This window comes from Echeneis naucrates, chromosome 13 (assembly GCF_900963305.1).
Source record: "Echeneis naucrates chromosome 13, fEcheNa1.1, whole genome shotgun sequence".
Taxonomy (NCBI): Eukaryota; Metazoa; Chordata; class Actinopteri; order Carangiformes; family Echeneidae; genus Echeneis; species Echeneis naucrates.
The window spans coordinates 3,957,884-3,982,744 of NC_042523.1; the positions used below are offsets into that span (position 1 = coordinate 3,957,884).

The 24,861-nt window shown below is 40.1% G+C and overlaps 3 protein-coding genes across 6 annotated transcripts; 1 reads left to right on the top strand and 2 right to left on the bottom strand.

The window, feature by feature from the left end:
- The first annotated feature begins 779 nt into the window (after positions 1-779).
- On the top strand, positions 780-12,079 carry ints4 (integrator complex subunit 4). 2 transcript variants are annotated; one of them, XM_029516850.1, is made up of 24 exons: positions 780-905; positions 1,338-1,532; positions 1,782-1,899; positions 2,348-2,454; positions 2,562-2,673; positions 2,819-2,904; positions 3,203-3,253; positions 3,596-3,684; positions 4,027-4,147; positions 4,296-4,367; positions 4,489-4,663; positions 5,068-5,273; positions 5,379-5,521; positions 6,135-6,250; positions 6,449-6,582; positions 7,372-7,538; positions 7,693-7,786; positions 7,914-7,994; positions 8,085-8,215; positions 8,329-8,388; positions 9,034-9,193; positions 9,622-9,765; positions 9,993-10,113; positions 10,367-12,079. In XM_029516850.1, exons 1-24 carry the CDS (start codon positions 852-854, stop codon positions 10,555-10,557), a joined length of 2,928 nt encoding a protein of 975 aa, XP_029372710.1. In that variant the 5' UTR covers positions 780-851; the 3' UTR covers positions 10,558-12,079. The 2 variants fall into 2 exon arrangements, with proteins under 2 accessions (XP_029372710.1, XP_029372711.1); XM_029516851.1 differs by having other exon boundaries at positions 2,822-2,904.
- aamdc (adipogenesis associated, Mth938 domain containing) lies at positions 10,643-15,099 on the bottom strand. 3 transcript variants are annotated; one of them, XM_029516853.1, is made up of 5 exons: positions 14,647-15,099; positions 14,351-14,398; positions 13,037-13,187; positions 12,701-12,796; positions 10,643-11,189 (listed from the first exon to the last, which is right to left on the bottom strand). In XM_029516853.1, exons 3-5 carry the CDS (start codon positions 13,166-13,168, stop codon positions 11,049-11,051), a joined length of 369 nt encoding a protein of 122 aa, XP_029372713.1. In that variant the 5' UTR covers positions 13,169-13,187; positions 14,351-14,398; positions 14,647-15,099; the 3' UTR covers positions 10,643-11,048. The 3 variants fall into 3 exon arrangements, with proteins under 3 accessions (XP_029372713.1, XP_029372715.1, XP_029372714.1); XM_029516855.1 differs by lacking the exon at positions 14,647-15,099 and having other exon boundaries at positions 13,037-13,184; XM_029516854.1 differs by lacking the exons at positions 14,351-14,398; positions 14,647-15,099 and adding an exon at positions 14,114-14,331.
- A 144-nt stretch (positions 15,100-15,243) lies between these two features.
- LOC115052626 (pannexin-1-like) lies at positions 15,244-23,659 on the bottom strand. The gene is made up of 8 exons (XM_029516852.1): positions 23,402-23,659; positions 22,063-22,265; positions 21,650-21,765; positions 20,306-20,493; positions 19,270-19,557; positions 18,263-18,485; positions 17,547-17,799; positions 15,244-16,649 (listed from the first exon to the last, which is right to left on the bottom strand). Exons 2-8 carry the CDS (start codon positions 22,241-22,243, stop codon positions 16,573-16,575), a joined length of 1,326 nt encoding a protein of 441 aa, XP_029372712.1. The 5' UTR covers positions 22,244-22,265; positions 23,402-23,659; the 3' UTR covers positions 15,244-16,572.
- Positions 23,660-24,861: the final 1,202 nt, after the last annotated feature.

Consider the following 24,861-nt stretch of genomic DNA (forward strand, 5'->3'; position numbering starts at 1 on the left):
AAAAAAAAAAACTATAGCTAATGTAGTCCAATGGTACAAATAAAATATCAATTATTTGTTAAAGTATATATTGATCCAAGAATGCCGAAACAGGAAGAATAAGTCTTGCTTTTGCTTTACCAACGTGGAAAGAAAGGCAATGAGCTGGTGGATTCATTAAGCAGAACAGGTGAGAAGGTGATGGGCATTTGTGTATGCAAAGAAAAAGGAAGAATCGGAAGCAAGTTACATGAAGAACAGGCTGACTCCATAACACCATACACAGAGAGGTGATCATGGTGAGGACACCTGAGAGGACACTCAGGCTGATTCAGTTTAGCAGTGAATCTAGACCACATTTAAAAACAAGACACAATGGATCTATAGCAGAAGCTATCAGTCATTACATTCATACAGATGTTCACTGGTACAGCAAAAGCTAATAAAATAGCAATTAGTAATATATACATATATATATATATATATATATATATATATATATATATATATATATATATATATATATATACAGGTCTGGATATATTAAACTATACAATACACTGCATGTAATAAACAGGCAACCTTAAGGACAGTATGAGCTTTGTTAAGCAGGGGGATTAGAGCATATAAATTGTTCACGGTCAAGATTGAAAGAATTAGTTAGTTTGGTAGTTTGTTTGGTTTTTTTTTTTTGGTCTGTTTTTTTTTCGCTATTAACTCCAACACAGTAAGTGGCGGTAAAGCATTTTCCGCTGGTTGCCAACCACAATAAATGAAGAGGAAGAAGAAGAAGACGAAGACGACGAAGAAGACAAGCGGGACATTTTCATGTTGCTGAGTAGGAAAGCTCGGCTAACCATCTTTCCCACAAAATGGCAGCACACCTAAAAAAGCGAGTTTATGAGGAATTTTCCAAAGTTGTGCAGGTGAAGACATGAACCTCTCTTATTTCTGCTGTAAGCCGTTAACTCTGAAGGACCGACGCGTTTGAGAGCTAACATGCTAATGCTAATGCTACTACTAGCTAACATAATAACAAAACACAATTATTTAAAGAAAATAAAAGCTGTTCTTTGGTAGTTCTAAAGTTTTCTATATACAAATATCTTCCTTTCAAACACACGTATGTGGTTTTGGCAACACCTGTTCTTCATCTAAAACAGACAAGATACCAAGAATAAAACCAAGTAAAGATGCTTAAGATGTTTTAAAAGGAAGCAGTCAGAGAATTTTCTGACAGCTGGCACATATATATCCTTACACTGTGAGGGGGATGTGTAGGATTTGGTTTGAACAGATGTTTTTACTCATGGTAGGAGATGAGGATGCCCCCTCATTTTTTCCCCACATGCTCACAGATTCCTCATGAAGAAGCTCCGGCCAAGAAGTTGCGCCTGTCCAAACCCAGTAAATCCGCAGCTCTGCACATTGACCTCTGCAAGGCAGCAAACTCCACTGATGCTCTTCAGTACCTGTTGCAGTTTGCACGCAAGCCTGTGGAAGCAGAGAGTGTGGAAGGTGTGGTCAGGATCCTGTTGGAGCACTACTACAAGGTATAGAACTGAGGGCTTTAGGAATATAAAGATAATTGCTGCCAGTTGTAACAACAAAGCTCTGTTGTGTTCATAAACAGTTTAGTATGGCCTTTAATCAAACTGTGTTTCAAATGGAAAAGATAAAATTGCACTCTAAAATGGTAAACACTATTTATTATGTCTTAAGGTTAGCAAATGTTCTTTGGTTTAATCTAAGCTAAGATGAACATATTGAAACACATCTGATGTTGATAATGTCCTTTCCAGGAGACAGATAATTCAGTGAGACTGAAGATTGCTTCTTTGCTGAGCCTGCTGTCAAAAACGCAGGGTTTCAGCCCTGACTGCATTGTTGATGACACTATTAACACACTCAGCAATGAGAGTAAGACTCTTTTACGCTTTATCATATCAACCTTGTGTTTTGACTCACACATTTACACATGGAAACATTAGATTCTGTCATTCTGTTTTCGATTACTTTTTGTAGCAACCACAACAGAGAAAGAGATTTTATTTATGGGTTTCACTGAGCACTGCCTCTACAGTGTTTTTTAAAGCATTAATAATTCATAAAGTGAGGCAAGGTTACTAAACTAAACTAAACTAATACCCTGTGCAATGCACAATGTAATGAACATGTTAGGCAGGATTAAGGAAGCATTTTTGAAGTTTGAGTGCGATCCCAGGAGAGCAGTGGAAAATTTCACACTGATGTCTAGCAAAGCATCTGAATGATTTAGATTTTAATATGAAATAATCAAACATTTACTCATAAAACAACACAATCTGTAATTGTACTAATAGCTAATGAACTTTGCATGTGTCTGCAGAGTCCCATCAGGTCCTTGCCCAGCTCCTGGACACGCTACTGGTTATTGGTACACAACTTCCTGAGAGTCCAACAGTCAGACAAAGGCTCATAGAAGTAGCCTGCAAGGTGAGACTCTCATACACACCTGCATACACACTAGTCATTATTTGGTAATTCACTGCACAGAGGAATAAAACTGTTTTGTATTTATTTATTTATTTTTTTGCCTTCAGCATCTGTCTGATACATATTTTGGGGTGAGGAACAAGTGTCTGCAGCTCTTAGGATGTCTCGGCATAGTGGATGCTCCTGTCAACAAAGATGAGGGACCAGGAACATTGCTAGGTGTGCATAATTTCTTAATGTAATGAAATGATGGAACGCTGATGTTCCCTTATTTTAGTTGTGTCATAACTAAACTTTTAGTAATTTTGTGAAGTTTAATCATGGCTTTGATAACTTGTATTTTACATGTTGTTTTTTGCTCCAGGAGGTGTAAGGGACGTTCAGACCATCATCAGTGACTACTTTGCAGACCAGGACCCAAGAGTCCGCACTGCAGCCCTCAAAGCCATGGTAGGGCATCACCAACACTTGTGTGTGTATTTAGAAAACACACAATGCAATTACAGTGAAAAAGCGAGAGTGTAGGTCTTGAATAAGTAAGTAAACAGTTTTGTTCCACTCCAAGTTATCTGTGACAACATTGCTGTCTTATGACCATGGTCCACCAATATGGTTGGATTTCCCCAACAGGGACTGACAGAGCAATTGTCTCTATGAGCAAGACCCACAACTATAAATCAAAACAGGTGGCGCTGGATTGTTAAGATCAGTATTAGCTCATTGCAAGTGCTATTTATTGTTTTTTCAGCTGCAGCTGCATGAGAGAGGTATGAAGATTCATCAGATCATTTATGACCAGGTAACAGCACTGTCTAACATTTAGCAATGTGCGTTCACTTAAAATGTTGTGCAAAGGTTGACTTTCCTGTGCCCGTGGAATTGCAAGCAAATTTATCTGTAGTGGAAGAATGATAAATAATAATAATGACAAGATTTTGCTGTGTGGTTAATGATGAGGAAAGATTAAAGATACAAGTAACAGGAAATTCACAAAATTCCTGTTAAAAACGTGTATGTAATGTATCTATTCCACAACGTGATTATATAGATAATGTGTGTGTGTGTGTGTGTTTATCCTTAAACAAATTTTTGGCCTGTCAATTATTGATGTAATAGTAAATTGATTCAATTGTATTTGCAGGCCTGCAGGTTGCTATCCGATGATTATGAGCAGGTCCGATCTGCTGCAGTGCAAATGGTTTGGGTGCTCAGCCAGCTGTACCCAGAAAGGTGAGATGATATTCAGAAGGATTTCCTGTCAGTGTAGCTGTAGGCTTGGCTCCACTCTCTGGATCTGGAACTTTTACGTTATTGTAACACCAGGGATAAATTGGAGGGGCAATCCAAACGGCTCTCCTTTAGTGTAAAAGCAGAGACTCGCAAAGTTCATAAAACTTGAAAATTGCTTGAGATTTTCTTGGATAACATTTAATTCTGTTTCCCATGATGCTGCACTTTGCTTGCTGAAGATGAATGCTGAAATAAGCCACACTTTCCAAGTTCTTGACAAGTTATATTATTGTGCATTGGGCCAGCTGGCTTTTTACTCACACTCCCCTCTGGTCAAATCAGCATTGTGCCCATCCCATCATCTAATGAAGAGATCAGACTGGTTGATGATGCATTTGGGAAGATCAGTCACATGGTCAGTGATGGCTCCTGGATGGTTCGTGTGCAGGCTGCCAAAACACTGGTGAGACCAACACACTGCGCTCACATAGTTTTTTTCATCCAATGTTAATGGCATCAATACCCTTGTCATTCAGGTGCATTGGCCTGCCCAGGCACAGCCCTCTGAAGATATTCCGTAGTGTGTTTGAACATTTTCTTGTGTGTTTTAGGGTTCAATGCTGCAGGTCAGTCCTCACTTTCTGGAGCAGACGTTGGATAAGAAGCTGATGTCAGATCTCCGGGTGAGTATCTGCCTATTCAACGATATTTTTGTTTTCATTGAAAGCCTTGAAGTAAAATAAATGAGAAATAGGTTTGTCAGCATACATCTAGTTTCTCTTTGCTCTTCTTTTCTGTGTCCAGAGGAAGCGTACAGCGCATGAAAGGGCCAAGGAGCTCTTTGCTTCTGGAGAGTTCTCCTCAGGCAGGAAGTGGGCAGATGATGCCCCGAAGGAGAAACTGGACACCAACACCGTGAATCTCATCGCCTCGGGTGCCTGTGGTGCCTTCGTTCATGGACTGGAAGACGAGATGTTTGGTATGGCAGGCACTCCTGAGGCACTCTTTTTCAGCAGATAATTTCAACTTAGGATATTACTGATGTCTCATTTTTATACATAATTCTTTTTGTGCTATATCTCAGGATGAGTTAGGGGGAAATAATATATTTGTTAAACCAGAGCTTTTTTTGCTAAATTGAACTTTTAAGTGAAGATTTACAGCTGTATGTTTGTAGGTCTCCCAAAAGAGGTTATCCAGTTACAAAGTTAATACTTTTTACGACACAGTGTGTTTTCCTGATTTCTCCAAGCTTTTAATGGTGTCAGCAAATATGTATAGTAAAAAACTAAAGGAATTCAAAGACTATCCTATGATTACGATTGGATTTACATATTTAATGGTCTTGAGTGTTTTTAATATTGGTCTCTAATATATTTTCAGAGGTCCGTATTGCAGCAGTAGAAGCGTTATGCCAGCTGGCTCGCTCATCTCCCAGCTTTGCTGAAAAATGTCTGGACTTCCTGGTTGACATGTTCAATGATGAGATTGAAGAAGTTAGGCTGCAGTCCATTCATGTGCTGAGAGAAATTTCTACCCACATAACACTCAGGGAGGATCAGTTGGATACTGTGCTGGCTGTGTTGGAGGTATGCTTACAGACTGACACACAAAAAATAATCTGTCTGTGCTTTCTGGTTTGTTACACAACACTTTTTTGAATTGAATACTGATAAGTTGCCATTGGCCTCCAGGACTCATCTCGTGACATCAGAGAAGCTCTCCATGAATTACTTTGCTACACCAACGTCTCCACCAAAGAGTGTATCCAGCTGGCTCTGCTGGAGCTGCTGAAGAACCTCAACAAGTATCCCACTGACCGCAACTCTGTCTGGAAGTAAGGCGGTGTGAATGCATGATTGTGTGAGAGAGAGTGGGGATTTTCTTTTTCTGCCATTTTTGGAAGATGGGATTGTCAGGATTGTCATTGAAAGACATTATGCTTTCTGGCACAAATGAGCCTGAAATGGTAATTAATGGCATAATAGCTCAGTAATTTAGTTACTAGAATTAAAACAAAGCTGATGATGGATTGGGCATGACCACAAACCTGAATGAAACTGTTGTAGACTGAGAAGGCAAAAAATGCAATTGTTAGTTTGGAAACTACTGGCTGATTGTCATAAAAATATGGTACTGTACTCAAAGTGAATGTGATATTCCACCCTGTTAGAGTGAGAGCAAGAATTACAAGAATACAGCCTTGAATCTGGTAATACTCCTCAGTATAGAAGATCAACAGAAACCTATTCCTGCTCCTGTGCTAAAACAATTTGATGCACCTAGATTATATTATGTTAAAGCTGAATGATTACATGGTCTGCTTTTTCTCAGAAAATTCTTCCAAACTAACCGTAAATAAAACTGCATTAACACTGACTACTTTGACAAACCACTTGATTGCTTGTGTTTTGTTTTGTTTTGTTTTTTTATTTATTCTCTGCTCTCAGGTGTCTGAAGTTTGTGGGTTCCCGGCACCCAACACTGGTGTTGCCACTAGTTTCTGAACTGCTCAGTACACACCCATATTTTGATACACCAGAGCCTGACATGGATGATCCAGCCTGTATCCTTCTCACACCTGAAGAATCTGAAACTAATCATAAAGCTGCATCGTTTATCCATATTGTGAAGGTGTGACTGTGAAAGCTCTGTGAACCGTTTCTGCTATATTTTGTCACCTGTGCCTTAGCCCGTGTGTTTACTGTTGTTGAAGTATCTAAGAGAAACAGTTTTTTTTCCCTTGACTGCATGTTGATCTCAGACATTGCAGTGCTGGTGTTGGTGTTTAATGCTGCCAAATCATGCCCCACTATGCCAGCACTTTTCTCCGATCACACCTTCAGACACTACGCCTACCTGAGGGACAGTCTGTCACACCTAGTGCCACCACTAAGAGTGAGAACACCAGTTATAATGAGGCCATATTCCTGTCGTTAAAGTCAATATTGACAACAGCAGCATTGTGTATTATGTCATAAAACTAAACAGGAATGCAACAAGGCAGAAGTCACTACATTTTGTTTTGGTTTTTTTTTTCTCATCACTTTCGGAAACATTGCAAGACATTTTCAACCAATTCTTAAGAAACTATGTTGAATCTACAGACTTTTAAGTCCCACAAGGTTTCAGTGACAGTTTTGAACTAAAGCTCCTGCAATTAACATTCCTGTTTATTAGAAAATACTACCTTCCAATTTTAATGATTATTCATTTGTTCTATGAAGTCAGAAAAGATTAGGGAATGCCAATCTCAATTTTCTTAGATGCATGGTGATTGTCTGTTTTGTCAGGCCAAAAGTTAAATTTGCTTAGCTGTCACATGAATGTGTTAGGGCTAGGGTTGCAGCTTTTCAACATATATTCATACGGTTAGCCACAGTAGTGTTACTGTTCAGATGTTACTTACGTTTAGTGAAATGGCCATCTCAAGTGCAGAGAGTAGTCAGTACCAACAACAGACACAAAACCATATTATGATGTGAATGTCACTTTTGTCAGTACAACTATCACTAAAATCAGCCAATGAGATGAGGATATACCAGAAGACACACATGCGAAAAATCAGTTTCCACTCAACAATGAAGTTCAATTTACATTTAACCTGAAGGATACACATCCTTTCACACCACATTCACAAGTGTCTGACCTCCCTGCCTCACCTTTAATCATTCTTCTGTCTTTTAGTTGCCGGGCAGGAAGCAGGTATACAGTCTGGACTCTGTAGATGTGGGTTCTGGATCTGGTTCTGTGGAATCAGCTCAGCTCTTCCTTCAACAGAGTCTGAACAGGGTCAGCACAATACAAAACCTGGAAGCACCTGGAGCTCAAGACTTGCTGGACTTTACTATCCGGTAATCAGAAACTGCAAGCATACAAGATGGCCTTTGAAGGACTTTGTTATATATATATATACATATTTTTTTTTTTTTTGAAGTAAAACATTTCAGTGGGTGATGGGTAACATTAGTTGTTTGAGGAGTTTTGATTATCCTGTGTGTCTATCAGAGACCTGCAGAGGCTGGGGGAACTGCAGACAGAGCTCGCCGGAGCTGCCGATTTCTGTGCCACATATCTGCGTTGCCAGTTGCTGTTAATCAAGGTGGGAGGGCAAAGATTGCTCCAAAGATAAATTTTGGGAAGAAAGACGACATTTCCCTAAGATTAGGAAGCAGAACTGTGGCCTAAAAGTGAAGTCTTCGTGTTTGACCTTTCCCTTTCTTCTTTAGGCTTTGCAGGAGAAACTATGGAAGATGGCTGTCCCTCTCTGCCTCAAACAAAATGTCACGGCCACAGCAGCAGCTCAACAGGTCAGCACACCCACACAATAGTAATACCACAGCAGTGTGTTACGTGGTGGGACCTTTTTAATGTTTAAATGTGGGTAATTGTGTTTGTAGATTTTAGAGGAAACCTACAAGTTGGAGTTCCTGTATTGCGGTTTGGAAAGCAGACAGGTGGCCATTATACATCATGTTCGCCTTCAGGCCAAAGCTCTGCAACTCATCCTGACTGCTCGCACCAGGCTAGAGTCAGTGCACGCACATGCACGCACATTCACCACACATATTAACACCTCAATGTGGCACACGTGTATACACACAGCATCACTCTAAACAGGTTTTTCTTTGTTGTCTTTATTAGGTTGGATCCTCTTATCAGCAGCTGTGAGAAGTTTTTGCAGGAGGTTGACGCTTTTCAGAGGTAATATCTTTGTGTGTGTGTACTTCTTAACAGTATGTCTTGGCTTGTAATGACAAGTTCATTTGCAAAGCAAATTTCAGTAAGATGAAGGCATTAAACAAAAGAGAAAAGAAACAGAAAACAAGGGTTAGGGTTAGGAAATAGTATAACCCTAACCCTAGAAATAATAATAATGCATATATAGTAAATTAGAGAATCAAATAGAGGATAAAAAAGCTAAAATGAGTAAAGCAAATAAAACACAAAGAAGGAGAATTAAGTTTAAATAACAATGCAAGAAAATAATAATCCTCAGTGATGAAAGGCAGCCGCGAACAGCAAAGTTTGAAGTCCTAAGTTAAAAGAAAATGTTTGTACCAATAGGTTCTCTGTGAGTTTGTTCCACATACAAGTACAAACTTTTTTGCTGTTTTGAACCCTTTATGGACATTATGAGTCGAGCTTAAGCATTCCTTAAAACTAAGCTTCCACAATTGAGTCCATGTCTGCTCTTCAGTCATTTTTTGCCTTAACTTTCCCTCAAACTTTAGTAGAAGCTTCTTAATAATATTGATATTGGTGAAACCTTATTGGAGATTGATGTCACAAGGCTGATGTTAAAGTACAGAATATCAATTTTTTTTCAATGATTTCTGCACCCTGCAGGCTGTTTCTGGCAGAACTGCCCCAACTCCAAGACAGTTTTGTGGATAAGCTTTTGGAGCTGATGCCCCGGCTGTCGTCCTGTAAACCAGTAGAGCTGGTGAAGATCCTCCAGACCACCCTCAGGCAGAGTGGCCTGGTACAGCTAAAGCTGCCTGAACAGGTATAACTGCATTTCATCTTTCACATTCTCAAGCATCAAGCAAGAGCACAAACAACAACAGACCCCTACAACCCTGTTACATTAAGGAATGGAACAGAAAGTCATGCCTGGTTAGTGTAATCAGACAATCAATACATCTCTTAATAATAGAAACGCCCTGCACTCTAATCACAGCATATTGATCCTTCTAGATATTTATTTATGCCATCTACTCATTATTTCATTTTTAACTTCTGGAGTTTGTTTGTATTTTACAGAATTTAATAGTATATTTATTTTGGCTGCTAGGATATCTTAACTCTGGGGGTTAATAAAGTCATCTATCTTTCTTTGTGGCATGGATTTCAATATTTCAACCTTAAGTGTTTTGTCTGGCAAATTAACAGTGCACTTTCTTGTTTTTGGTGATATTTTCTTTCTGGTAACAGATCCATGGGGCGAAGGCCACAATCATAGAACCAACAGGGGAGTCTGACAATCCACTGAGGTTCACATCTGGCCTGGTGGTGGCACTAGACATCGATGCAACACTGGAACATGTCCAGGATCCTCAGAATGCCGTGAAAGTACAGGTCAGTTTGATGTACGTGGGGAGCTGGGCCATTTTTGTGGATCCACTATGTGATGGCATCTCTCTCTATCACAAGAATACAGCTCCTGTGCTTTGAATGTTGCACTTGGCTATATTTTGAAGTAGATTCTTTTTTCAGAGTTGTGCAGCACTAGTCGAGAACACACTTTTTAAAATTTCGTACTTGATCTGCAACCCTGAACTACCAGCTTGTGCATCTGTCTGTAGGTTCTGTATCCAGATGGTCAGAGTCACGTGATCCATCCTAAACCTGGAGACTTCAGAAAACCTGGCCCTGACAGACACAGACTCATCACACAGGTCTACCTCTCACATAGCGCATGGACAGGTCAGTTTAATACTCACGTCTATCGATTCTATTGATACTTCAAATATCTACTCTTAAGAGCTTTAGGAATAAATAATTCTGTTCATTCTTACTCCTTGTCTGCTTGCATTATTTTCTTATTACAGACTTTATTCTAATTATCTGCTAGTGCTATTTCAACTGTACACCTAAAACCTCCCCTGCGCCCTCTTACTCTCAGTGTGGCCGCTTTCATCAGTGAGTCTTTCTGCCCCTTCTTGTCTCTGTTTCTCAGAGCCATCTCAGATTGAAGTACGTCTCCTGCTGGCATACAGCTCTTCCTCGAACTCCCTCTCCTCTTCAGCCTCCAAGGGATGGAGCGACAGCATCGACGGCATCCCACCGCCAGAGGCCGCTGTCGAAGGGACCATTCCATTAAGCAAGCCAGTCAAAGTTTACATCATGCCTAAACCTGCCAGGCGTTAACAAAATCCCCAGCACTGGAAATTTGGCCAACCCTCTTCAGCATTGATATGGCTATGACTGATCTAAACTAAATCCAAAACTGTGGTTCAGAATCCGTGTTTTCTCCTCAAAAAACTTTTTCATAGCTAAGTAAAAAGAATTTTTTTTTTTTTTTTTTTTTTTTTTTACTCTGCACCTTTTATGAAGAGAAACACAATGGAGATGACTAATTTTCTAATTTTATTGTCTGTAGCAAACAAGCAGAAATACATTTTAAACTCATGAAAAGGGTATTATACATTCATTCATCGTCCTTTAATAACACCAAATAATCTGCCCTTACACAAGACAGTTTGAGGGTAAAATCTGTGAATTTCTTTTTCATTGAAATCAATGACCCACACGTTGGCACTCTTCTACTGAGCAGCTCAGGCTGAAATAAGTCCTACAAATGTTCTATGGCCAGGCTGAGAAAAGCTGAGGACTAGTAACCAGTTACACATACTGACGCCTCAACAGGTGGAGTGGAAGACGCCACCCACCTTGGCACCCTGGCCAGCCAGTTTATTGTATTCAGCAACAGCCTTCTCTGTCTGAAAGACTCTGACCTCAACACCTTTTTGCTTCACATAGTCCAAAGTGGAGGCGGGAACCTGCAAGAAGAGATGACAGAATGAACTTCTACATCACAGCTCGTGTTTTACACAACACATAAGAGTTTATTTATTTTGTAGTGTGTTGGATTTTAGACAAAGATACTGCTGCTTTGCTCGTATGCTGCTCACACTGCAGCACTTGTGAAAGCGCAGTATCCAGCTCCTTCACACCAGTATGTCTTCCTGCGTGCACTCATGTTTCAGGTCGAAAATCTAATTCTAAGTGCTTGGGTCAAAGAGACAGAACACCCTTAGGGTTCCAAAAGGTCTTTCACCTCTTCACCAAAAGACACCCGCAGTTCTAAAAGCTGATGAGGCCACTCTGGGATTGAACCTCTAGCGCGATTATCAACTAGGAGGTGGTCCTGAGAAGCATTGGCCTACTCTGCCATCATGAGTTTAGGTCACATGGGTCATGCTTTTTTTTTTTCTTTTTTTTTTTTAGTTGTTGTAGGCAGCGTACACACCATCTATGTGTCACCTGTCACCGAGGAGTGTGGTTATTTTGGTGAGGTAATTAGCTGCACTGAATATGACACTGATGCTGAGAATGTAAAGATGATTTTGTATTTGTTCAGGGGTCCAAGAGCCTTCCTTTGCTGGATGAAAAGATCAGAAGGAGAGGGCAGCTGATACTTTCATGATTAGTTTTCTTCAGACTGGCATAGAGTTTATTCTTATTGCTGATTGTGCGTCCACTAAAGGCAGCTGTTGTGGAGAGGAGATATTGAGTCCTTTGGCTAGAACATCCATCCCTGTTTGAGCCAATAAGCAGGTTGTTTACCCACTTAACCCAGCTGTCAGTGAGTGTAGCGTCATCCTGTTTTGGTCCAGATGGTCTGAGAACTATTGCACTATTAAACTCTTGCTTGCAGTTTTGAACTAGAGTGGAATAGTTTTTTGTCATTTGTTGCCTTTAATGTGTTGTGCCTCACCCACAAAGTTTGAAACTTCCAAAACAGAGAGCTGATAACTTTTTATATGTCCTCACTCATTGAAGAGTATTCCTCCAAAACTACAAGGCAGCATATCGAAATGCCAGCCTTTCAGATGGGAGTTGAAACATCTTGCAGAACCTAAAAGAGGTGAAGTTGCTTCTTGCCTGATCTAAGACTTCGATGAGGTGGATCACTGAGAAGCTACTCAAAGATCTCGCACACAATCAACAAAATAGATGACAATTGAAGTGGACAAGAAACGTATTGATTCTACTGCTCATGAATAAAAGCACTGATTGCCTGTGAGAGATAGAAGCATTCAAGATGAAGAAATGATTTTAAAGAAGTCTATTGTCCTTCTATGCTCTTCACAAAATCACAACATGTCAAGGGGAAAGACAATTTGCACCCACATGTACAGACAAAACTTGCCATCCAGCGATAAAGTTGCCGTACATAAACCGATCTAACTGCTCCAAATCTCTTGTTATTTTTAAGTATGACTTCTCGATACATGACGATTGATATTCACTAACTGAATGCACTGGACTGTCTTTTGGGTTGTCCTACCTGTAGAGCTTCACTCATGCCTCTGCCGATCACCAGCAAGTCTATCCCCTTTTTCAGCACCTCCTCCACATCAGCAGGTTGTACTCCTGGGTGGTGCTGTAGTGGGAGAAGCAAAGATTGATGTATTCATTTGAAAGGAAATCACCAGTATGTGTTTGTGCCTTTGCTGCTACTGTGCATCTACAATTCTAATGTTTAATTGGTTCAGAACTTTGGTTGTTAGGACATAAATCTGTTAACAAAAATCACATGAAATAGGAATTTATCTTTCTTATGCGGGGAAAAATAGCAGATCCCCACAAAGCCAATTATTAAATTTGATGGTCAGCCACTCACATCAGTCCCAGTCTCTCTCCAGTCCCACATGCGACTTCCCCCAGGCCAGACCTTACAGTCCTTGTAGCTGGAAGAGCATCCCTTCACCTTCATGTGACCCCAGGAGAGAGAGGCTATCTCTGGAGAGGACATGATTATGTGAGGCTGCCTTCTAAAAGTCAAGAAAGGAACACATTGATGCATAAGTGTGCAGAATATGCACGGTTCATATCAGACTGTTAAATAACAGCCCCTTAACATTTTCTTATGATAGAAATCTCGGTGGTCGATTGCATGTTAATGAGTTGCTTTTGATAAAATGGTTAAGGAAAAAAAACATTTTGGTACGAGTGTTTTGATCAAAATTCCTTAATTTGAATCTTGCACTCTGATGTCAGCAAGCTACTATGCAAGATGAACAATCATCTGGATCAGGATGGGCTCCATTGTTTCAGCCGGTGATAGTCTGATGAGTGGGAGCACATCTGATCAGACTGTCATTGACTTCCAACTGTAAAATGACAGCAATGAAGTTTCAGTTGTCAGCTCTGTTTTCTCTATATAACATGCTGTCTTTTCATGAGGACTTAAATGCACAAGTTCACGGAGAATTAAACTTCATGTCTTTCCTTGATGGGTCAATAACTCTGATCCTGTGTTATATGATCTGAACCATGACAGAACACGCCAAGATTGATTACTGAGTAAAAATCTAACCAAAAGGCTTCAATCTCCACTTCCGGCTGGGCAAGTGTTTGGTTGTTTTGATTCTCCTGAGCCACAGGATGGCAGTAAAGATGACCTTTTGGATAAAACAACGCCTGTCACACAGCCATGAACTTTAACCTCACTGTTCAGCTGCATACACTGAAACATTCACGTCTTGACAGCTTTGGGATTTTGCTGCATGCAACTGTCAGACCACAACAAATCAACGTTCGGCTCTTCACCTCAAACCAGAAAGGAACAAATAAACACACAAATTAAACTCGAGCTCAAGCAACAACTTTACCACTGTCCAAACGTCTTAATTCACAATGTCTGAATAGAAAATATACAGAATAAAATAAAGTCAGTTCAAACTGCAGGAAAGCTCACCGCTGATCAGAGTTCTTGTGTTGCCAAGTTTGTTACTATGTCGACACTGACATGAGCTATTTCTGTACAAGACTCGTTGCAGACACGAAACCCAGAAACTGAGCCAAAGTCTGCTGGACTGAAGCTCAGAAGGTTCAGACTGCAGCGATATGCCACTAGTATATATTTTTTTCTTTTTTTCTTTATTTATCTAAAAATGCGAACGACCAAGCCAAAAATCAAGATCAAGATACTCACTTCGACTTGAAAACAAGCTAGACGCATTTCCTGCAATGATTCTTCATCCTGTCGTTAAAGGGAAATGATCAGCTGCATTTCCACTGTGACAGAACAAACAACACAACAACAACGGACTGGAGCGTGTATATTAATTTAAACAGACATTAATGGAGATTAAAGAGATCATCTGAAGTATCAACACAACTGATTTGTCCACTACGACGTCTAGATGTTTATTTTTTTCTATATGAAAATGCAATTTTATTACAGTTCTCCAAAAGTTTTTTTCAGCCAAAGACAAAATAAACACGTACCTTGACACCACGTTCGTTTAAAGTCTTCTACATTACGATCACTTAAAGCTTCTCTGCTGCCCCAAGCGGTGGGACGGACTAAACAATAACAAACATCAATGGCTCTTTGCACGCGCGCACACACACACGAGAGGCCTTATTTCCTCACACTGCTGTACCTGCTTGGCCCCTGATCCACTTTGCAGTGAATCTTCCATTGTTGACCACAGAAAACAGAGTATTTCCTGACAGCCTGAAGGCCGGCCGGCCGGACGGACACACACAAAACTCTGTATTGTCCAGTCACTCCTGAGGCACCAGTTTTCTAACAAAAATGTTGCTGAATTGTGGGGACCAATGCTTCTCTAAGCCCCTGAGTTGACAAAAGGTAGTGTGAACACATTTACGGTCTCCTCGTAATGGAGAACGCAGTGGACTTACACTTGCGACACCCTGCTGCTGTCAGCAATCATACTTTAGGTCATCTAAGACTTTAAAAAAATGTGGATTTCTGAAATGTATTTAAATGAAACAAACAAAGCTTCAGACTTGTAGAAATGTATACATTATTAGCATTGGGTCCATATCACACCAATTAGCGTTCTGTGTCAAAGTTGCTTTTTTTTTTTTTTTTTTTTTTAAAAGAAGAAGAAGTGAAATGACAAATTTCAGATACATTAGTATCTGAAAGATGACATCACAGCATTTTAATGCTCCGTTTGGTGTTTGGAGCACATACATTCAGGCAGTGGAGGAAAAATAAAACAATGCAAAAAACACAAAAATGCTGACATATGAAACTGATCACCAGTGATCTAGCGAAATGCATTTATATCCCTGAGACTCCCAAGCAAACACAGAATTACTATCTGTGACTTGTAATTCCATCAGAGATTACTAACATTTTTAAGAAATGAATTATCTGTAAAAAAGTAAGCATTGAACGCCTCATATCATTCTGTTGAAAAGGACACAATTAAATAGATGCTCACTGCCTTTGTAGTACTGCTGACTGAAGCTTGGCATGTAAACCAACAGCAAACAGATATACACATGAAAAAAAAAAAACAAAAAAAAAAAAACCATCCAGTCAACATAAATAAGACACTGTCAGTTCTGTAGGATGAGTGTCACAATCTGGGTATTCATGTTAACTTCATAATTAATGTCAGTGAATCCAAAAACTGAGAACACAGCATTAAACTAAGCCAAAGTACCACAGCTGACCACAGGCTCATGTTTTTCCTGCCTTGTCATGTCACTTAGCAGAAAATATGACAGAATTATGAGAGTATATGATTTCCCTGTGTTGCGGAATTCACCTGTTGTAACATTAACTTTCATGAAACAGAAATGACAGTACCTTCTCCCAAAATGTCAGTGCAAATAAATACATCCTGTCTGACAGTCTCCCACCAATGACAATTAAAAGATGACATTGCCTTACGGTGCCAGTTTTATAACCCTCATATAAATGAAAGTCTGATTAAAAGAGAAAAAAAAAAAAAAAAAAAATCACTGTTTTCTTTCAGTCAGTGGTTTTCTCCTCCATTAAAGATGGGCTGTTTCTAAATATAACACTTTCTGACTGCCACCTACCTACTTCCACATCCTACCCTCGAGCATATTTATCCTGGTTTAGGCAGCAAACCCCCTGCGTAGTACTTTTAGTTTCAAAAGTCAGATCAGACATGTGAATGACATGGCGCACTAGGGGATATGAAAAGAAGATTCACCATTAATGAAATACACGGGCTGTTCTTTGAAAATACCCCTGACAACCATATAAGCATGCGCATATTTAAGCCATTATTATTGAGAACATGAGGTGGAGTGTCATGGTGGATGGGTGCTGCATCCACCCATGCCATGTTCACCCCTCCACTAGAAATGGAAGTTCATAAGCAATCTTCCGTCCAGGTGTCAATCCACAGCCAATCACATTGCCTACTGCCGGAGAGCCCCAGGCTGGTTGCTCTTACTACCAGTTGCAGCACTGTTCTCTGTCAGCAAGGGCGTGAGCTCTGAAAAGAAATTATGTGTTCAGTATGATGCTGCCATTTATGTGAACTTTGTGAAACTAAACACATTCCATCATGTCACATTTAATGTTACTGTCTTCCTGAATCACAAAGGAAATATTTTTTTACCTATAACATGACTAAAGTTTTTTGCACATGGCAGATGCTGAAATTTTAATTCGTGCCTTCGTTTCATGATAAGATGGCTATATATTTGTAATAATATTGTATTGCAGCACAAAGAATTTAGCTAAATCCAGAAAATGTGACCAAAAGGATCAGACATTAAGGTGCTTTTAAGGCTAAATGGATTTCAAAACTCTCTGATCTCCTTAAATCTGATATTCCATCCTGGGCTGTGTTGTCTGAATTTACGGACCCTGTCTGCCAGCTATAAAGATGATGTCTGCTGGCTGGAGATCAGACTGACTGCACTGGAGCCTTTCAATCCAAACTTCAAGCCCGGCTTTACAGCCTCAACTTTTCCAGTAGCAACTTATTCTTTTACTATTTACCATTTTAGCACCATCAGGTCAGCCTCATAAATCTAATAAACAAAGTGAATAATGTCATGGTGCTAATGGCATAAAGACACCTCACAGATTGATAGATAGCAGAAAATGGCAATTATTTGAAAACCAAAATCAACTCTGATCCCCGCTGAACAGAATACACTACAGCTGAAACCAATATTTATACATGACATGCTGCAAAAGAAAAAGCGTGTCAACAGCCTGTATGCTCTGGAAACAGGTATTGCTAGGTAAAGGTGCCGTCCCATATTTTTATGTGCATATTCCCTTGCCCATTCCAAACACATTCTCAAAGCATGATAGATTTATAGATTGTGTTTAAGGCTATCACCATATAGTACCACCAAGATAAAAATGTAATGCCAACCTTTCATCTCCATTTGCATTTTGCTGTTGTCACACGCAGCTGAGTTTGGATGGTTGATGCTGTTCTGAGCAGCTCCAGCATTTCCTTCTGTGGCGCTGCTCACACTGCCAACAGAACTTGCTTTCACTTGATCAAGTTTTCGTTTATAACCATCCACAGAGTCCATCTTCACTGGGCAGAGGGTCTGGAGCAGACCCATGGCATCAAAGTCTTCTCCAGAGCACTCGCCTCGTCTCCTCAACAACTCTAACACCTGCAGTCAGGAAACACCAATAACTGTATCCAACACTGTGGTTGTATTTTCATGACCTTTTTCAGTTGTCATAATTTCATACTGACATTCAGCATTTCCATCAAGACCTGCAACTCAGAGATCGAGTGTCTGAAATCACTCATCACCTCTTCATCCACTACTACAGTAGTTTATGCTATAGAATTTGAATTTGAGTAATCACAGACCACTTCAGAGATACACAACCATTCATTTGAAGGAAAAAAAATAAATAAATGTGGGATTGCTGGCAATGGTAGCCTACAAGTTATGGAGGCATTTGTAACAATGCCCAATGGGGAACAATAACAACAGATACACTCAGGGATTGGACAGTAAAATAAAACTGCAAACAGTAAATAACGTTCTCTATTCACTAAATTGGAAGTTATTCCAGATAAAGGGAACGGACACTGACACTAACTCACAATGCCTGCCAACAGACCTTGATGTATTTGTAGGACTTCAGTTCACTGACGTTCTCCTCCAGAAAGAGCAGATAGAGAGAGAGATCATCGCACTGGCCACCAGGAGTAGGGAGGACGCTCACTGTGGGGAGCGACTGATAGGTTTCCAGGAATCGGGCGTATCCATGGCAGAGGATTGGACGGAGACTGGCATAGATCACCACTGGAATCAGTGCAACAAACAGGACCAAATTCACATAGCTGAAAAAGGCAGAACAGACAGACTGCAGTTTGATATGCAGGGAGGAAGAAGAATAAATATTATATTATGACTTTGTTACAATACAACATGATGTACAACAATACACAATGTACAGCAGAATTTCTGAAGCATTCAGAATAATCAAATGCATATTTTCAATGATCTTTAAATATCACATAGTTTAATTGAATTCATTTTCCATAATTATACCAATCAAAGAACTGAAAACTGAAAGCAGGACGGGACAGTAAGGGCTACAATTATTTGACAAAGTACAAGGATATATTCACATTCTAACAACTGCTGCTTTGGTTCATGAAAAGGTCTGTTTGGACCTCAGTGTGTAAACCTCTTCTGTGTAGATGTGACATCTAATGAGAGCTCAAGTTATCTTCTCCATCAACCAAGTGCAGACGTTTAAAACCTTTCTACGTTTAATAGTTTTTGATAATTGCTGCCCGATTTGAGGCCACTGGATTCAGTGCTTTTGAAGAGGTTTTTGTAGAAACTGTTTTGTACACAAAAACAGTCTCAAGCTAGCACTTTCTTCCAGAGTGAACACAAGCTGAGCTTTGCAGCATTTTCATGTCAGGTCTGCTGATGCCAGAGTGCCTTACATTATGTAGGTGTTCATGTTATTGTGTCCATTCTGTGGAGTTGCTGATATGCCTATGTATGCTGTTGAAGGAATCAACACCAGACCCCTCCTACCGCTACCAGCACATTAAATCAACTTCATTCCATTTCTACAAAAACCAAACATTTCACCGTGTGGACAAATACCTGAGCAAAGAGAACACTCCCACAGCGATGAGCTTACACTGCACCTTGTCGGGGACACTGGGGTCAGAGGTGAGTAGGCCGACGCGAAGATTGCAGCCAAACTCATCGGTGACAGAGGCCAGGCGAAGGTAGTAGCCCAGATAGACACAGGCGCACAGCAGGGTGACAAGAGTGAGGCCACGGCACAACAGGTAGTAAAACAGCAACATATGCGTGCAACGCTTGGTCATCAGAAACTTCTCAACCAGCGGGTATTTGAAACAGCCATCGGTGGGGTTGCTGGGGTCACTGTCAAACGGGTTCACCGAAAACACAATCAGAATAAGCATTCTTGCCCTTATACTATGTACAAGGAAATTATGTGCGTGTTTGCCTCCCAAGCAGATACAAATAACATATTAAAAAAATATTATTAATAATAGTAATAATAAGAAAGAGAACTATAGGCGCTGACATAAAAATACAAGGATTAAAAAAAAAAAAAATCTATCTTACAGCAAAACATTTTCATGTGAAAGAGCAGGGAGAGTAAGATATGTCAAGATCATGGGGTAAAAATTATTTTCTTGCAATAGTTAATTTAATTTAAAAAGAGGCAAAGGTAAATGTTCCATCTAGACCTGCTCTATATGTAAAGTGTGTTGAAGTATAATAAAATCCGGTTTGATTTGATGTGACACAGTACTCATTACTGAACAGGAGATTTGCTTCAAGTAAAAAAAGAATGGCTCCAGAACAATCTAACTGTCTCAACTAGGATATGTGCTTTAAATATTTATAGTGCTGTAAATTAAGCTGGTATGAGGTCTACAGCTGGGCTGGGTTGGTAGTTGCTGGTAACAAGCTTGTTTTAGCAAAGCTGACCATGATACAACACTAACAGTCATAAAGTATTTCACACAGTGCCATAACTCCCAACTAGTTATCTGCTTTGATGCCAAACTGAAATCAAGATTGAGCTTAACCTCAATCATTTTTCCTCTCCCAACACTAAAACCCAACCAAACCAGAGAAAAAAATTTAGGTTTTCTTTCACCTGTCAGGTGTAAGGTGGCCCGAAGTCGCAATGGTTTTTGCAAGAGTGAGGGCACGGTTGTAACATCGGTCAAGCTCCTCCATGATGAAGCCCAGGTCTGACTGCAGGAGGGGTGCAGCGGAAAATCTCCATAGCAATGCCGGGGTGTACATCAGCACAGCCACTAACAGCAGTATGTAAGGAAAGAACTAAACCAACAAGAGAAATTAAAACTAAATTTATAGGAAGTCTCACATTCTCAACTTCCCTGGTCTTCACAGCAGCGACTGCATGATGCTGATGATACTAACTTGAGTTGCAAAAGTTAACAGTGCTGAACTGGACGATGGCTGACATCAACCCAACCGGTCGAGGCAGATGGCCGCCCCCCCTGAGCCTGGTTCTGCTCGAGGTTTCTGCCTCTTAAAGGAAGTTTTTCCTTGCCACTGTTGCCAAGTGCTTGCTCATCGGGGGATCTGTTGGGTCTCTTTAAATAAATTTATAAAGAGTTTGGTCTAGACCTGCTCTATATGTAAAGTGCCTTGATGTAACTTTGTTATGATTTGGCGCTATACAAATAAATCTGATTTGATTTGATTTGATTTCACACAAATACGAGTGGCTTCTCACTTCAGTAGAACTATACAGACATTTCTTATCAATGACTGCCACATTGACTGCCACCACAAAATGCCTGAGAAAGTTGCAGTCATTATGAGAGAATCTGTAAATTAGCCTACAAATTGAGAAACAGGAATTTGTAACAGCAATACAAGAATTTCACAACTGGCAAAGTCGAAATGAAAACTGATCAGATTGGCTGATTGGCAGATGAAGCCATAGATAAAATGAAATTTTACTTTATTGCTACAAACCTTTCATGTAGCTGTTGCATTGCTGTAGTTCTAGTGCTATTGTCGCTCATATCACAACAGAAAAATCTACTATGGAGCATAGACATCACTGTCCTTTACACTGAGCATTAACCACACCAAAAAACTGCATACAGTGACGGCGAAAGCAGAGTAAGATGCTATAAAGTACTATCAATTAAATCGCCATAGCAGGAAATCACCTTCGCCTCTGCCATTAAACAGTAATAATATTTCTTGGTAGGAAACTTTGAACCACGCTTAATCATTGAATCCTGGTTTACACTGACTTCACAATTTGATGAAAAAAATGTCACACTTTTTTCCATCTTTACTATTATTGCATTATCGGTAGAAGCAGTGTTATAAAGCACTCTCTCATATGGTGCTGAGCATACATGGAAAACTTTTAATCATCAAACTAATACAGCACAATTACATGTTTTATTTTCTACTAATCCTTTGTTTGTAAATGGGTATGAAAGCATTGTACCTTATGAAGCCACAGTGGCAGCGTGTGTGTATGCACAGCCGCCCAGCAGTACGAGTCCACATAAGCCGCCTGCCTCCAGGAAAAGTTACTAGGTGCAAAACAGCTGATCTGAGTCCCTGAAAGAAATTGAGACAGATAAATAGCACAGATGCAAAATACACATGACAGGAATAAGTAAGAAGAAAGATTTGTAAAAAGAACTATAATAATCTGTTAAACTCGCACGATGGGGCTACGTGTGGCCTTGGTTTCAATATCACTGCACTTCAATTTTTTTTTTCAACGTCAATTTTTTTCAATGAAATCATTAGTTGGGTTTTCCTTTGCCTAATTTGTAGAATAACAAAACTAATTTTGACCTGAACCAGAGTAAAATTGGGCCTCTGTGCTCTTGGCTCACCAACAACACTCACCAACTGAAACTTCTTGAGCAAAGGCGAGGGAGATGAGGAGGAGGGGCAGGCCTACTGCCACGCAGGTCACCATCTTGTCCACAGCCAGTTCAGTTCGGACACTGCGGTACCGAGCTTGGTTCGGCTCCTTGAGAAGAAAATCGCTGAACACATACTCTGTTGCAACGTGGGCGATGGCCATCTTAACACTCAGCTGTTATATCCTGCATGAAAAACAGCAACAACAGCTGTAGGCACAAGTCATTTATAGACACAGATCACACAGACACTGATATTTAGTTACACTCATATGACGTTGACATTTTTCTCCAAATGGCCGCTAGCTACTGTTGACGATTTGCCAAGCTTAGTGTGTTGTTGCCTGACAATGGTGACCTCTGAAAATTTTTAAATGTCTGGTAGCTGGTTGCTACCACAATTTGCATGCTTTACTTCTCCATGCAGTTCAAACACTGTTCATCCTTCATGCATATGCCATTAATGTGACCACAATATCATGACCACTTTGATGACCTTCAACAAAAATTGAAGGATCTGGCATTAGAAATTGCACAATCTTCTCATTATTTCTGCTATCCTTCCTACTTTTGATCAGCGGGAACATCTCTTTCTTTTGTGCATTATCATTCAGGTCTTGCAGGGTTCTTGAGACTTACTTGACCTTTGCCAATTAGATTTTTCATTTGACTTCGGAACTGTCTTATAGTCTCCTTTTTGCCACTTGCAATCAGCACAGCACTGTCTTGATAGTGAACAGAGCTGCTGAGATACTCTAATAATCCAGACATTGTTTTCTTGGCAATCCGGTGGATGGCCAAGAACTTCTGTCTCGGTCTCAGGTCTGAACTCCTCCAGCTCTCTTGGGAGAAATCAGCCCGTTGAAAAGATTGTGGATCGTAAATGATCTTCAGCTGGCACACTGACAGAGAGGCATCATTTCACCGCCATCTTCTCCCCAAAGCAGCTCAGTGAGGCCGGCTGGCCGGCTGGCTGGTGTGTGTGTGTGTGTGTCTGCTGGTAAAAACTGTTAATCATTGTTGATCCACGAAAGTGAAAACAGTCTTCTCACACAACCTGACCCCCTTCGTGTTACTGGAGCCAGATTTGTGCTGGGACACTTTCCTGATTACTGTTGAGAGAGATGTGGTCAGTAAAACGTGTTGTAGGAGGATAATGAAGTTAATGTGAGAAGAGATCGGAGGTTTAAACAGCAAGAAGCAGGCTTTGAGCAGACTTTCATAAAGTGTGGCTTCGCTAACACGACCCGAAAAAAAACACAGCAGCCCATCAGCTCTCACTAAAATTAACTCGTTTCAATGAATAATGAACTTGAACTCACCTCCCGTCCGGGTGGCTTTAAGTTTGTTTTCTCTGTTAAACCAACATGGCTGCTGTTAAACAGCCTCAGAGTCTGTAGAGGCGAAGCCGTGAGTCTCCTCTACCGGCGGAGCTGCAAGCCGAGAGACATTCAACAAAAAGAAAGTTGAGCGTAACTCTCTAAATAAGCCTTCTTCCTGTGATTAAAGAAAGAAAAAAAAACACGCCTTCCGCTACTGTTGCGAAGTGGATGATGCCTTCATGGACAAACGGACAGAACTGGTTTTCCCTCTGGTGAGGGAGAGTTTAGAGTCTGCTTCACTCAGTCAGGGTCCCCTGGGTGAATTATCAGCATGTTGAAACACATAAAGACAAAGTGCCTGCAAATCCTTCGTCATTATCGGGGGCTTCTACAAAACATGTTTGTAAAATACACCCTTAAAGGATCAGTTTGACAACGTACATATTACATCGACACAAATGTCAAATGCAAAGAAACAATCCTGCTGTCACTGAAACCCCCAAACTACTTTTGTTATTAAATATTACTGTAAAAAAATAAATGTCAAATCCAAAATAAAAAAGTCGGGTTTTCTCTTAGTTTTTCCAATTCATGATGATTTGAGGAGTATTGCCTTGTGCAGTCTAGTCCCAATGTTCACCACCATTTTCAGTAACTGTAAGGGACATATTTAGAGAGAAACAGTGAGAAATGTTACATACATGCGACGTACATTCATGTTTGGGAAGTGAATTTGACTGAATCTGATATTTTTCTTCAATAATTCGTTAATTGGCTAATAGGGCGTCAGCAGATGTTTTTGCTGAGGTGTCAAAGAATTGTTGAAATTCACTCCCATGTGCGTTGGTAATGGCTTTGAAATGGCATTTTAACGGAATAGCTTGCATTAGAATTTAAAAAGACTATTGAAGAATTTGAATGAATTTGTTCTTGTAACTGAAAAAAATTGTCAGGAGCTCCGAATCCAATAATAGTAAAAAAATAAATAAATAAATGTAAAAAAAAAAAAACAAACAAAACACAAATACCATACTGAAAGACAAATATGTCTTTTAAATGCACTCATTCCACATGACGAAAATATCGGTCAGCGGCAGCAGGTACTTGAAATTAACCCATGTGCAAGCCAGCACGCTAAGCTTAAGGATATGAAAACTGTGATAGTCTCAGAAAGTCCAATAGTTGTGAAGGCAGCATCCTCGTGACTATCTACGCAGCATGCAGCAGCAGAGCTGATTGATACATCATGTAAAAAAACTGAAATAAAAAAAGAGCTTGACTGTAAAACAAACGAGGATAAATAAAAGAATAGACTTGATTGGGCTATATCTTTCACACGAGCGTGTCTGATATTTGTGGGAAAGTAATAAAGAACGATCGCACAAGGATGCTTGCTTTATTCAGGGGGTAGTTGTGCGGAATAAACCAGAGAACCCCTTTGGACTGTTGATGTTGAGCTT

Bases quoted from the DNA above. Each gene is read 5' to 3' on its own strand.
- LOC115052626 (XM_029516852.1), bottom strand. From the start codon at position 22,243: ATGGCCATCGCCCACGTTGCAACAGAGTATGTGTTCAGCGATTTTCTT. The intron at 19,558-20,305 runs GTGAAAGAAAAC...CCCGTTTGACAG, and splicing joins GGCCACCTTACACCTGACAG to TGACCCCAGCAACCCCACCG. The intron at 16,650-17,546 runs GTTGGCATTACA...ATTTCTTTTCAG, and splicing joins AATGCAAATGGAGATGAAAG to AGCTCACGCCCTTGCTGACA.
- ints4 (XM_029516850.1), top strand. From the start codon at position 852: ATGGCAGCACACCTAAAAAAGCGAGTTTATGAGGAATTTTCCAAAGTT. The intron at 2,674-2,818 runs GTGTGCATAATT...TTTTTGCTCCAG, and splicing joins GGGACCAGGAACATTGCTAG to GAGGTGTAAGGGACGTTCAG. The intron at 7,787-7,913 runs GTGGGAGGGCAA...TTTCTTCTTTAG, and splicing joins GCCAGTTGCTGTTAATCAAG to GCTTTGCAGGAGAAACTATG.
- aamdc (XM_029516853.1), bottom strand. From the start codon at position 13,168: ATGTCCTCTCCAGAGATAGCCTCTCTCTCCTGGGGTCACATGAAGGTG. The intron at 12,797-13,036 runs GTGAGTGGCTGA...CTCCCACTACAG, and splicing joins GGAGAGAGACTGGGACTGAT to CACCACCCAGGAGTACAACC. The intron at 11,190-12,700 runs GTAGGACAACCC...CTCTTCTTGCAG, and splicing joins GCATGAGTGAAGCTCTACAG to GTTCCCGCCTCCACTTTGGA.